Source organism: Apaloderma vittatum, unplaced genomic scaffold (assembly GCF_000703405.1).
Source record: "Apaloderma vittatum isolate BGI_N311 unplaced genomic scaffold, ASM70340v1 scaffold26855, whole genome shotgun sequence".
NCBI lineage: Eukaryota > Metazoa > Chordata > Aves > Trogoniformes > Trogonidae > Apaloderma > Apaloderma vittatum.
In genome coordinates this window covers 293-14472 of record NW_009715820.1, presented here as the reverse complement: position 1 = coordinate 14472, position 14180 = coordinate 293, and the positions used below count along the sequence as shown (strand labels likewise).

Sequence of the window (14180 nt, the reverse complement as noted above, 5' to 3'; positions counted from 1 at the left end):
CCCGTCCAGCAGGAGACAGCCCTGTTTTTTTTCTGTGAAATCATCAGAGGTCTAGACAGCCATTCCTAATTTCTCCCCTTGTGGCCAACGGGAGCGCACAAAAGGTCTCCTAAATCCACAAAAGCCTTGCAGCTATTAAAGTTCTGAGTTCAGCAAGCGTCATCCAGTAGCCTGGGGAATCAGGATGATTTCTGGGACAGCCCCAAGTTCTGCTCTGGGTTTCGCTGAGTTGCAGGATAAAGCAAACAAACAATACAGCTGCTGAAAGCGAGGCAGAGGGTACAGAGCTGCATCTATCCCACAGAGCGTGCTGTCACCATCCAGCCTCTACTCTAGCAACTACAGAGACAGCATATCTGTATCAGGAACCCAAGCAAGACTTACCTAGTAGAGTTTTAGGGTTGGTTAGCCCTAATTGTACCACTGGGTTTTCTAAGATGGCTTGGAAGAGAGGGCTATTGGTGTCAATGCCCTTATCTAAGTCCTCTGGAGAAGGCTTTCTGTCTCCCAGCAGCCATTCGCACTGAAAGAAATCACCAAGCACAATAGATTTCATGATTAGTTGTACTAGAATCAAAGTGTCTCAAAAGTTTTGGCTACACAGCATGTTAAAAACACTTTTTTTTTCCTCTCACAGTCAAAGATCGAGCCATACGTTTCTTTTCATGCTAGATTACTCTTCATTTTGGTGTTGCTCCCACAGAAAACAACTTTTATTCAGCAGCAGTACCTGGTATGGTCATAAAGTTATGCAGCTTTGGATGTTTCCGAGGAACCCAGGGACACAGTTACAGTGCAGCAGCCTGAAGTATCATCCTGTCCAAAATCCTCTCTCTAACAGTAGCCAGCACTGGATGCTTGAAAAGATTCCTTGCCTGTCAGCTGTGTCCACATAATTTTCCTTGACATATCATCCACTAGCAGGGGACTAATGAATCTTTGAAAACCTACGTATTTTTTAATCCCATAAACTGTGGGCTGCATTGGTGCAGAATACTAATCTACACACTGCATAGCTTCAACCCCTTGATCATTTATTCCTGTCCTTGAATCAGTTATTAGTTACTGGGAACACCTTTTCCTTCCTCATGATAGCATAATCTCATTTGCAGAGTCTGGTGAGGGAGTTTCTCAGGAGCTTTTTCCAAAATCCACATATTCTATCCCCGTGCACGTTGAGTTCCTCTAAGAAGCGTAAAACCTTTGTATTCTAGCTGTGTATCAAATCTGAAAGCAGCACAGGGTAGTGCTCATTTAATCCCCACTAACAGTTGGGCTTTATGACAGATCAAACCATCAACCAATTCAACAATGAAACGAATCAGCTGAACAGACTATCGCAGCAATAAAGAACAAAACCAACATTGTACTCACGGCCGCGTTTTGCTGGTTGTTGTTTACTCTGAGTGCATCTACCACTTCTTTTTCATCAAATCCCATCTCCATCAGGGCAATGACAGCCTGTATCAGATTTGCACAGCTTAATAAAACATCACGTTTCAAACAAATGAGAACAATCGTATCCTTTCACCTCCCACGCTGGAGCTTTTTGTGGGGTAAAACACCCCATTGTTTTCATTTGTAGACCACCAACAATCTTATCTGCAAAGGCTTCAAATAACTTCTATCGAAAATATCTTTATTAGGGAAGAGGACTACATCTTAAGAGTGAAGGTGGCTCCTATCCTCAATACTGAAAGCTGAATCAAGGCAAAGAGCACGTGTACCCGAGGTAGAAACGTGAAGAGCAGGACAGAAACACCTGAGTTTAGAACTTCTCTCAGGTCACAAAGCTTTTGTTCACATCTCACTGCCAGGTCGAGCTTCACATGCATTGGTAGTTCTATTCACTCAACTTAACTTCACTTCCTGGATTTATTGCATCGCTACTGAGCGTTATGTGTTTAGACAAGCGTACCTAGATATTGTTACAAGAATGCTTAGTCGCTTAGAAATTGTACCCAGGTCATCAAATACAAATGCTCAAATACATTGAGCTTTTAACCAGAATCTCAAGGTAACAGTCACTTGTAAAAACAAAGTGCTGGATTCTAAAGAGCACCTCCTGGTGAGCTTACAGGGTGATAACACCACAGATTTTCACTTCAACTAATGCAGTGCTCTGGAGCAAAAAAAAAGAGAAAAAAAAGGCAAACTTCCACATTTGTTGCAAGATTTAAATCTGCTGGTGATACTTTTCCTTGCCCCCTAAATACAATAATTCTCTTTTGCCCTTTTCTACAGTAAAAGGACCCACTCCTGTCCCACAACCCTTCCTTCCTGGACAGCAGTCAGGAGAAGCAATGCCAGGAGTCTGGCAGCTCCTTTCAGTCCCTTCAGTCAATTTTCAAGTGCAGGAGTAACAGGGTCAGTAATTTAGCCCCTGCTATCTGAAACAGCACCACAGTAATCAGGTAACACCCCTTTCAGCAACTTGAATTTACACGGTGCCTGAAGACTTCCGCTAAAATACTGTCAAGCCAGCATAACGTACATCTGCCCAGATGTCCCATTTCATTTATTAACTGAACATTCATTTGGATTCCACGGTGGCCACACAGCCCCTCCCGATCCCAACAGTTACAGAGTGAGACAAGCAGCACATACTCGTGGGTCTGGACGAAACTCTCTTTTCCTCCGGATCTTCTTGAATATTTCTGTCAGCTCATCCTTGGCCTCTTCCCCACCCGATTCTGAACTAGGACCCGCAGTCGCTTCAGCGGAGGACGCACCAGCTTCAGCTGTGGCTTCTGATGGAGTCTGACCTGGGAGGGGAGCATCCACTGCAGGGTCATCTGCGTGTTCTATCAACCACTCCATGGCCTGGGTCACCGACATGCTAAAAAGCAAATCGAAACACAGGGATGAGAAACTCGGTAGCGTTCCACATCCATTTGCCTTTGCATTTACTCCTCCGATACACTGACTTACAGGTGAATTGCTATCCGAAAAGTTATAAACAATGTTTTGGAGCAAATCTCAGATCACCTTAACTCTCTGTGCATTCAAAGCACCACAGTCTTCTCTGACGCCAGGAAGACAGAAGAATAAAGCCCAAATCAGATGGCCGCAGGCCAGATTTTAAAAGTCATTTCTGTGGCAGTCACCTTACTCTCCCCATCACCTACTTCTTTCACAACAGAAAAGCATATGTGCAACTGCTGATAAAACTGCAAAGAAAGAATGCTCCAAATTCAGGTGGAACCACATCTCAGGTGCTGCTTTGCTGCTTCTTAAAGAGATCTCCCTCAGATATCCATCCAGCGATCAAGGAATGTCATTAACAACATGAGTGTGAAAAACATCACATGGACACACATAGAAATTTTCAAGAATGGCTTCGCAAACCGCTCTCAGGAGCGAGGCAGTGCAGTTGATTTCTTCTTAGGGCATGAGAAGAACTACATTACCTCCTATTTTCCTGCAGTTCCTATCTGGACTTCATGATATTCTTGGAATGTTTTTAAAAGATCAGCACAAAGTATTTTTCTACAGCTGAAATACCAATGCGGATGGGCTAGGTTTGCTTTTTTCTATGTAAGGTCTGAATTCTAAAGCAGAAGAAAATGTGAGTTCAATACTTGGAAAGAGGGTGAGCCTGGCAGCCCTGGGAACTGTGAAGCAGCTCTACTTACCAGTCCAGCACCTTTTCCCCTTCCCTATCCCACCTGCACACTGCCCGAGACAGCGCTGCTCTTTGAGTTACGGCTTCTTCCAACCCAGTTTTAGGTGACCCACATAAGGAGGCTTTACGAAAAAACCCAACTATGTTTTTTTAACCATATCAAGTAACTTGGAGGCAGTGTGCTGAGTACACTTACTGATTTAATCGGAGGGCTTTGACAGCTCTGCTCTCTGGAAACCCCATTTCTGTGAGCTGTCGCAGAGCTATCTCATCCACTCGGTCTTCCTCATCCTCATCCAGCATGGCTACACAGACACAAACAAAACAACATTCGGATTGACTTCAAGCCACAGTAACCCCCTGTCTCAACGGAATGGCATGTGTTAAGTTTAAACCCTATTATTCTTCTTTTCCATCCCCTCTTTTGTCTCTGCCCCGAACTTGCTACCTCATCAGTTAATTTGCTGCACTCAGCTTGGTCTGGCTCAGAGAGATTCTTCCAGGACAAAGACTTTGTCCAGATGCGCTCAAGATCTCAAAAGACAGCTAACTCTCAACATGACCATGGTATTTCCACAGAAGTAAATATATAGCAGATTCATTGACGATCTGTTTATCATTTATCTAGAAAGTAAGTTGGATCTGGCCGCCGCAGATCTCAAGGGCAAGCATTTCCCACAAACTAAATCACCAGTTACATTTTCTCCGCATTTTACTGTCTTCCCACGCATTTCAACTATTTTTTAAACCAGCCCTAAAACACAACTCAGTTTTCCAAGTTTTTCACTACTAACAACTGCTTTTTTAAATGGTGCTTCTCATCCATCCCCAAAAGGACCTTATACACTCACAAGCGTCATACAATCTATTTCCACCAGGTGAAATCTCTGCCACAAAGTTCACAGTAGCTTTGCTATCACATCAAGGTCTGGGCTTCTGCTATGGAAGCAAACAAGTTCCCAGGATTGAACTAGTAACTATAAAAAGATCTGTTCGTACCATTCGCCTTCTTAAAGAGTTCAACCGCATCCGGGTTCAGCGCTAACAATTTCTGTGCAACTTCTATGAGAGACACTAAAATCTTCCGGAGCTCTGTCTGGAACTGCAAGAAAGGAAACTGTCAAAACATTTAGACGAGAAGTTACCAGACATCACTGAATTTTAATATATCTGTCGTTAGTATCCCAGCAGTAGTCTGCCCCACCCCCAGATCGAAAGTTGCTTTATTAGGGATTTCCTGCGAAGTAAAAACTTCTGGGCAGAAGCTTCTTTTTCAGAAGGAAAAAAAGCAAACAGTCACAGCAGCTACTTGCTTCTGTGAACCATCAGGCCTTGCTGAGCTACTACTTGCTTGCTAGTAGCCTAAATCTGAAAAACAGAGATCGAAGCTACTTTCTGAAGGGAATCATGGTAAATTCTTTTTGGTTGCATGGGTGGTTTTAAACATGCTGTGCTCAGTAGGTCACGCTGGACATTAAACAGCTTAACTGCTGATTGTCCCTTTTAGGTTAGGAAGGCACGCTGACAGCGCGCAGTAACGCGGGCAGATTCGCTGCTTCCTACTGCTACCAGTACAGGAGGGTAAAAAATAGTCCCAGTACTGCTGAAGACACAGTTAGAAGCGTTACAGACTCTAGCAGTGTTCAGTTACTGAAGTCAAAATTTATGCTTAATCTCTCTTTTCAAAACCATGGAAGAGGAGAAAACACACTCTCCCCGCAAAAAACCCACTGCAAACACCTGAACTATTTAAGCCTAAATAAACCCCCCTAACTTCACATTTGCCAGATCTTGAACATGTTTACTGAGGCTTTCCCAGGGATAAATATGATATTTAAATTCGTAATTTAGAACAGAGTGCTTTATTATCAATAAAGAGTACGACTTGCATCTAAACCTTAAGTTATCTACTTTAATATAGATTATACACACTGGAATTTCTCTTACAGAGAAAAAGAAGAATCACATTCACACGTAGGAGAAAAGGTTACGTAAGTAAAAAAAAACAAACCCACAAAACTATTGGAATGTCAGTGTGCAAGTTAAAAGTCAAGTCTAATACTTACATCCCTCATGTTGTGATGGGCCACGGTGCGATCTACATTGCGAGAGGGCAGATTTGCAGTTGCTTTGAGAATAGCATCCTTATCGGGAGCCTTCTGCTCTTGTTTCCTCTGAAGGACAGGAAACACGATCAGGTTTCATAACCCATTATGCACAGAACAGAGAACACAGCACAGCAGAGAGCAGTTTCACTTTCTTCACCAAGGCCTCAAGCAGTGCTCTGTCACTTGCAGCTGAGAGAAAGAGCAGTCTGGCAACAGCACCGCTCCCGTTTAGTGCTTACGGAGCAAACCCAGACCTGTTGGGCTGCCCCACTTTCAGCCCCTATACCTTATACCTATTTCTGTTCTCTAAACATGCCAGGAAATTCCAGCCTAAAGAGGGGAGGCGATGTATCGACCACGGAGAGAACACAAGAGGCCTCGGTGCCCAGGACCATACCCTGCTCACAGCATGCTCTGTTCAAACCTACGGTTTGTCGAGAGATTTGCCAGGGCTGTGCCCAGGCCAGCACTGAACTGCTTCACCCCAGCAGCGCTTTGCCGCTTGCAAGCGTCACGCAGAGCTGTACGGTGCCTTGGGTGTTCAGTTCATGCTTAGAGTCCAGGACAAAACACAGCAGGGGACAAACTACCAATATTTGCCAGTCTTATCACTGATGCTCTTACAGTGACATTCTGCACAGCAAGACCACACTGAAGACAGACACACACCAGTACCTACAGAAAGGGAGAGAGAGACATGCACCGACACCTACAGAGGGCAAGAAGAAACAAGGCTGTGCAAGGACGAAGCAGAGAGACCTCGAAATCCACAGCATCAAGCACAAGCATCGCTCAGAGTGTTTATGCAGTAACACCAACCGCAGCACCGCTCGAGCATGAGCACCATTCTGGGCATCACTGAGCCTCGGTAACAACTGCATTCAACTCAAATAAAATGACAGAGTTAAAGGGGCCGACACCTGAGCTCTAGAGACCCAATTAGAGGGTGACAAGCAACACACAGACAAAGACTGAAGGAGCCTGACAGCCCATCAACAGATCTTTACAGGGTTTTCAAAGAGAGACAAAGCAAGGCACTTGCTGAACTATGCTTATACAGTTATTAGACCTTTGCTCGAACCTAGACCACTTCCACAGGGTATCTGCGTGTCCTGTTCTACGGCAAATGTTCTCACAATCAAAGTTACAAAATGAAGAGTCAGCTTCCTCAAAGTCTCAAAGAAATATGGTATCATTTCCCCAGCATTTAACCAGCAGCATTTGCCTCTACAAACTCAAAGACCACACCACAGTAATTCTTAGGCAGCTCATTTACAAAGCAGTTAAACAAAATAGCCAAGTGAAGAAGTCTTTCAAACTCACTTTCTCCTCTGCTGACACATCTGTCATTTTGGGGAGCGGAGGTGGCGCACGCTTCTTTATCAAAAGTAAGACATCTGGAAAGAGAACAGCACCGAAATACGTTAGAAAGTAATGCGAAAAGAGTTCTTGTAAGATACTTCACAAATGCAATTTTTCCTGGAGGTGAGTTTTTGTTTTAATTCCACTGTATCCAGCAGACCTTTTTCATACCTTAAAACCTGTGTGGATTTACACACTCCCCTTCAGTGTTTGCAATTGCTTAGTGCACAGTGAACTGAAAACGTGGTCCAGTATTAGTTATGCTTTGACGGCTACTGGTTTCTTCTCTCCACAGACCACCACTAAAGAAAGGGTATTAGAGGCTCCAGTTGTTTTGTACAGCAACTGGCTCATGATTATAAGAAAATACCAGTACTTCCAGTGCTTCCACTGAGAAGGAAGAGCAGAGAGAGGCCACGGATGGTTTTTGGTCCAAGCTGGAGCCTTACAATTGCAGCAAGGCAAGTGCTAAGCTTCAAGAAGAACTTCCAGCATCACGCTGAACCTCGCCTCTGTGTGGGAATGGCAGTGGAACAATTCACAGCCTACAGCAGGGATTCAGCACTGGGAGCCCGCAAGGGCAAATCTCGAAGGTGAGCAAGTCCCCAGTCACAGACATCCCATGCGACCTGGCACCAACTTGCTTTGAGCTTTCAACATTAATACTTACAAAGCACCCTCTCCTAGAGATCACACAACGCTTTACAAAATTTCCAGCCCCTCAGTTATTACCACACACATTCTAAGGGCAGAAAGACGCACAAGTTAAAGCCCAAAGGGGGCGTGCACAGCATCTGCAGCCCCACACAGGTTTTATTCCGTCACATTAAGTGGGCAAAAAGCAAACAAAGCGTGCTTCGCACAACACGTTTCCTTAGCACAGCACAAGAGCAACAGCTGGTGGAGGCTGTTAACCCTCGTTTGTCCAGCTGCTCGGAAGCCACATGCTGACTCCTGGCTGCGCTGCACAGTCGGCTGGTGATCAGCTGTCGGCTGCGATCTCGCCTCCCTGCCAAGGCACTCACACGAAAGGCAGAGCGTGTCGCAGGGGCAAAAGGGGCGTGACAGCTTACTGTGACTACGCAGTTCATGCTGCTTCAGCCGCTGCAAACTGCAATTCAAAACTCTCTGGGAGCCAGAAATCATACACCAGCGATCAGCAAAAATGCTGCCCCTTGCCTTTGCCCAAGATGGGATTTCTTGGCTCCTGTTCAGCTCTGAAGGCAGTGGGTGACATTGTAGGGGAAGACAGACCAAGCTGCTCATGTTCGCAGCAGCAGCTCTCCAGCCTGCAGGATTTCTGGCAAAACGAGCAGGAAGTCTGCTCCTGCCGAGTTTCTGGTTCGGACAATATTTCAGTCTACAGCAGTCCTGCTTCTCTCACTTCCCGCACCACCAGAAGAGGCCATCAGCTTCAGCTGTCCAGTAAAAACCAACTCCAGCTCTCATCTTTAGATCTTAATTTGTTTCACATCGATCCTTTACACCTCTTTAAAGCTCAGGAGCAACTACACACCTTAATATTCAACTGTAGTCAGTGACACTATAGTGGGATGGATTCTGACCTAAGTTTGCAGAGGATGGAACAAGATCTAAACTGCAGACACCAAGATACACTTCAGCAATTCCTCTGCCCGACCTGGAGACCTCAGAAGTACCCCCAGAAGCACCAAGTTGTCTGTTTTGAAACACTAGGCCATTATAATGTTGCTCTGGAGGTTTTAAAAAAATCCTTTCATAAGAGATAAAAATAATATATTTGACTTCTTGACTTAAACACTCCTAACTCCTTTTCAACTCTAAAAATGAAGGATTAAGAAAAGCATCTTGCTTAAGGTGCCTTCTCTTCCTTTTTTGCTAGCTTCTTAGCTTCCTATGTCAAAGCAGAGAGTAGATATTAAGAGTTTGCTGTTTGGAACTCGCCAAACAGTTAAACACCATTTCATGATTCCAGTCTGACAGGATTTAAAAACACCCAAAAAACAAAACAAACCAGCAGATCTTACCTCTGTCCTGAATGTTTTCCTCCAACACTGTTTTTGTGTCTGTCAGCACCTTCTCAGAAGTAGCGTGTATCAACTTATGATGTGTCATAGTTTTCGGATCCTCCAAGCTCCCAGGTACACACTGCAGAAAATAATAAATATCGAAGATCAGACGACAGAAATAAGCTTCCTGCATAAATCACTGCACTGTGCACGAAAGATTCTCCAGACACAACTGGGCTGTGATTTACTGGCTTCTTAATAGCGTAAATAACCGAGGCCAGTGCACAAAGCATATTTTATTAAAGAAACTACAGTTTGATTCCCTGTAACAATACTGACTGTGTTTGGTTTCTACTTTGACATTCAAGGTCCTGGCTGGGAAGAATAACAAAAGGAAGGATTCTGTCCTTCCTTCCTCAATGCTGTTCAACTAATAGCTGCATTTAAGCTCTAATTTATTATGATGCTCTTAAACTTCTTTAAACAGCCAGTTTCAAAGATCTAACATTACAGTCCGGTCACCCCAAACGAGCCCCCCAAGGGCACCAGCCCATCAGCAGATTTATACTTTCACAGTACAAAACATCTCTCTCATGTTTAATTCTGAGAGCTCAGTCCTCGACTCAGGCCTACGGAGATTTAGAGCAAAGCAAGGATGCTCCAGGACCCTTAATTCTGCAACAGATGGCTACGGCCACCCACTCTTCGTGAGAAGTCTGGGGGTAACAATTAGTATCATGAACTAAGAATGCAAATCTGCAAAGAGCAGCCAGTGTTTCTGCAGAAGGGAAGGCTGTAAGGCAGCACGTTTCTCACTTGTAACTAACGTCACAATGGAGGAGAGACTCTTCTTAATCTAGTAATGATCATTTACACACTCTGTCAGACTAAACAAGCAACTGTCGGCAGTTGTTTTCATATATTCGACCTTAAACTGAGACGGAAGTAGCAGTTTCTGCACCTTGTTTCAAGCTGAAGCCAAGAGATCTGGCTGCTGGAGCCCTAACCTGGGTTCCTGCTCAAAGTGCTGAACAAGTATTACATTCACAACTTGATTTCCCAAACCTAAATAACCAGCACACAGGAGATTTTCCTCATATATAAATGCTGCTTTCAATTTCTTACTACAGTTTTAAATTGTACATCAATTAATTCCCAAGGAAATCAAGCCCAAATCCTGAAAAGACAGCGCATGCACACACTGGCCTTGAACTGACTCATCTTCACACCAGAGTGGCTCCCAGATCCACAGGGACAGATTTCAAGAACATTACATCAGTGCATCTAGAGGCTTCTAATTTCTTTGAGCGGAAAAAGAAAGCACAGTGGTTGTGATTCCAGAAAGGCAAAATTAAAAATAACAACCAACCGAAACCGTGAAACCGATGCTGCCGTTCTCGCTGCAAACCAGGACACTCTAATACTGACCTCACCTGCTTTTAACGACAATTCTTTCAAAACGTGTTCCTACCAACCCACTTTCCCCATGTGTGCTGAAGAGCGTGCTCACCCTTCACGTAACAGAAACCCCACCGAAATCAGCACTTCCCTCTGAGGTAGCATTAAGTCCTGTCCTTCCCTCACAGACCATCAGCACCTCTTCTGTTGTTACTGCAACCGACGCAAAACTCAGCTACCTGCTCTTTTTCCAAACCACACGCTTGTTTTCAACGCGGCTCGGCGGTTCCTCATCGGAACTTCTGCGTGGTTCTGATGCTCAGTAAGATTGGGGCGAGAATGTTTGAGCCCTGCTTTGTATAACAGTAGCTTCTTACTAATCCTTCGGCATATTAACTGCTGAACAAAAGCCAAGGAACACATTAAAGCCTGGGAGCAGCTGGGAGTACCTCCTGTAATGGATCTGATAAGTTACCCAAAATGCGTAAGAGCACAAAAATATTCCTGTTACACATCCTGAGAGCCAGACTCCAGAAGGAAGAATGTGAAATCGGGTGCTTGGGGTGGGACGGGACATCACAAGGACCTAGTATCCATTTTTCACCCTAGCACATCTAAAGGGGCAGGAATGTGTGCAATCATAACAGGAATAGGGTGAAGGAGTAAGTGAAAAAAGAGAAAGTTGCCATTTTAAAAGAAAAATCCTGTGGATACCTACTCTTGCTTCCTGTTTCTCTAACCGCTTTATTAACAATTGCATAGAATAACAAGGCATACATGTATCAAAGAGATTACTCAGTGGAATACTTAGATTATTTGAACATTCAAACATGCCCTGGAAATGGAGAAGCATTTTAACAGACAATGCCTCTGCTACCTCTCAACAGCCCACAAAGAACTCCACCACTAACCACCAGCTCTCGCTGTGGAATCTTGCTGCACGAGAACCACATCTGCCAAAATACAGTATTTTTGTATGAAACGCAAAGCTTTAAAGTATAACTGAGAACACCTTCCTGCCCAGCAAGAGAACAGCACTGGTAACGTGGGGAGAGGGAGCACCCACCACACAGGTGAAAAGAAGCCGAGGAATTTGGGTGCACCCTCCTGCCCCCGGGTACAAAGAGAAGATTTGCCATTTCATCGCTTTGCTTCCAGCATAAATATCTGCATTTCTTTTTAACACTGGAGTGTAGTGGGGCTGGCGAGAAGCCTTTGTTCACAGGTGCCTGAGCAACCGCTGAAATCGTAAGCCCCGGTGATGCTAAACCAGGAGGCTTTCTGTTTGTTTTTAAAACAAGAAAAAAACATCGTTTGTTTGCATTTATCAACAGAAACGTTTGAAAATAGTACAGACACTCCCTGCTGCTAAGATTGGGTGGCTTAAACCATCTGCATCCCTCACAAAGTATCCCAAACACACCCAGGGGCAAGAACCTACTTTTTCTTTGTACTCTGAGAACTAGCACCTCGCATCTCTGTTCCACAGATACTCCTTATCACACCTTAAAATCCAGACAAGTATCACCAAGGCAGCTTAAGAAAAAGGGGAATAGAAGCATTAAAAGCTCACCCCATCCTGCCATGAAAAAAAAATCACAGGTAGAGCTGGTGTACACACACAGCCCACATCTGTGAATCCCGAGTGCACAACCACAATTTCCATCAGTTTCGGGAATACTGCTGAGCCTCAGCAAGAAGAAATCAGCTCTTAATTCAAGTATCAGAACCAGGGCTGCCTACAGCAGGGCTGACCAACACGGTGCTGACCAACACGGTGCCGTACACAGGCCGTCAACGCCGGGCACAAGAAGTACAGATCATAAAAATATTCAACAGTTAAGCATGAGTTTCTGTGGTTAAGCCGACGTGTCTCAGTTTTGGTTCCAAAAGGAACAGCTGCTCTTTAAGGAAGCCACAGGAGAGGTGGTGCGACAAGTGACCGTTCCAAGAAATGCTTTGATGGTGAAACTTGAGTTCAGAAGTAACTAGGAAGGAAAACAACTAGCATTACTAAAGGCAGCAGTTTAACAACAATCACCACAGAATTGTTACAGGTCAAGAGATAAAACTAGCAGGAGGACTGTTTTTTTAACTTTATTTGTAGCAAAAAAAACCCCCAGAACATAAAATTCAGGGGAGGGGAAAAAAAAAAAGACATCAAGAGGGACACTTTGGAGATCAGTAAGCATTTGAACGTTATGGAGGGAGAAGTCGGCACCTTCCTAGATCAACTCTCCTACGAATATTATCTTCTTCTGCTTCCTGAAAGAACGATTTCAAAGACTTTAGAGAACATAATAATCAGCATCTTAGGAAAGACGGCTGCATGAATTATCTCAAGGTGCTACCGAGATTCTTTGCAACATACCCATGACCAGGAGTTATAATTTTTCCGCTTCTTTTTCCCCCCCTCCTCCATAAAACTATCTATTATCCAAAATGGTTATGCAAATCCACACCATTAGCACAAGGCAGCAGAGAGAAATCAAACACGCTGAGTTATCAGCTGTCTTCTCCCTCAACTCCTGCTGCAATGTGAGCACCTACTCAGTCGGGCTGCAATAATTAAAGGCCTTCAGCTCTGTGCAGGTGATCATTACCCCGCCCTGTTTTGCCAAGTCTACACGTACCATTCTTCTGCTTAATCGCTCAGCTGGGCTGGAGAGGGACAAGAGAGGACAAGAAGTGAGCAATGAATTTCTGGGACTTGACAGGGGTGGGGGCAGAATTCCCACTGTCCCTCAGGAAGGATCAAACCTAGCTCAGGTGAAAAAAACCCACCAAATGTAGCCCTTCACATTCCTAAATCAGAAACCATTTACAAAAACTACAGGACAAGAATTAAAAAAAAAACAACCAACCAACCAAACACCATGACAAACAAAAAACCTTTTACCTTCATATGAGGGTAAAATTACATATTACAGGTATTTTCTCCTATTACAACTGTTTTATGAAGCAAAAAAAAAGTCTTTGCAAGTCTCTAAAGACAAAACCCACTACTAAGTGCAATTTAGTGAATTGTGCTCCCAGAGATGGAAGAAGCAGCTCTTTCTTTTCCCACTCACAAGTTACACATCTCTCAGCAAAGCTCTCGGCAAGACATTCAGCAGGTTACGGCTCCAGCTGCCAGAACACGGCGCGTTGGCTCCAGAATGACAGACTTTAGGACAGACCTGGTCACGGGTCACAACCTTACACCCTGTCATCTTCAATTACGGTTTTGCTTTAAAGTAAAACATTGTCATTGCAGGTTTTCAAAAGTCACTCCCATGGTTTTGAGACCACTGGTTTTAACATTTAACACCCACAAACACCACTGGTAATCACATACATGAGTACAAAGAGCCCATGTTTTCCAGCTCAACTTCTACAGACTGTGCCTGTGCATTTTTACACATTTTCTCTTCCAGACAGAGATTAGTAATTTATTCTTTGGACATATCCATTGAAATCTCACTGCTGAGAGTACAGGGGGAACATCAGACGAGCCTATTATCTCCCCACGGAATATCCCACTAGCTACTGTGCCAACACAGAGCAAGACTTGAAAAAGGGAACTCCTCTACAGCTACAATTTTTCTTGCTTGTTCTTAAACAGAAACGAGGCTATAATTTCTGAGGCGAAATCATCAGAAGCCAGTCCACCAGCCTCTTGCAACACACGGTCACCACTTCACAAAGGGCACGCAGGAG

The 14180-nt window shown here is 44.2% G+C and overlaps 1 protein-coding gene across 1 annotated transcript in view; it reads right to left on the bottom strand.

The window, feature by feature from the left end:
• The window catches only part of UBAC1 (UBA domain containing 1), a gene marked incomplete at both ends in the record, with an annotated part of 11324 nt that extends 2102 nt beyond the window's left edge, over nt 1-9222 (bottom strand). The window contains 8 exons of the mRNA XM_009869309.1: nt 385-523; nt 1375-1461; nt 2608-2839; nt 3822-3930; nt 4625-4727; nt 5692-5799; nt 7057-7130; nt 9102-9222. Of these exons, the coding sequence (XP_009867611.1) occupies nt 385-523; nt 1375-1461; nt 2608-2839; nt 3822-3930; nt 4625-4727; nt 5692-5799; nt 7057-7130; nt 9102-9222 (973 nt within the window). The remainder of the gene's footprint in view (nt 1-384; nt 524-1374; nt 1462-2607; nt 2840-3821; nt 3931-4624; nt 4728-5691; nt 5800-7056; nt 7131-9101) is intronic.
• Nucleotides 9223-14180: the final 4958 nt, after the last annotated feature.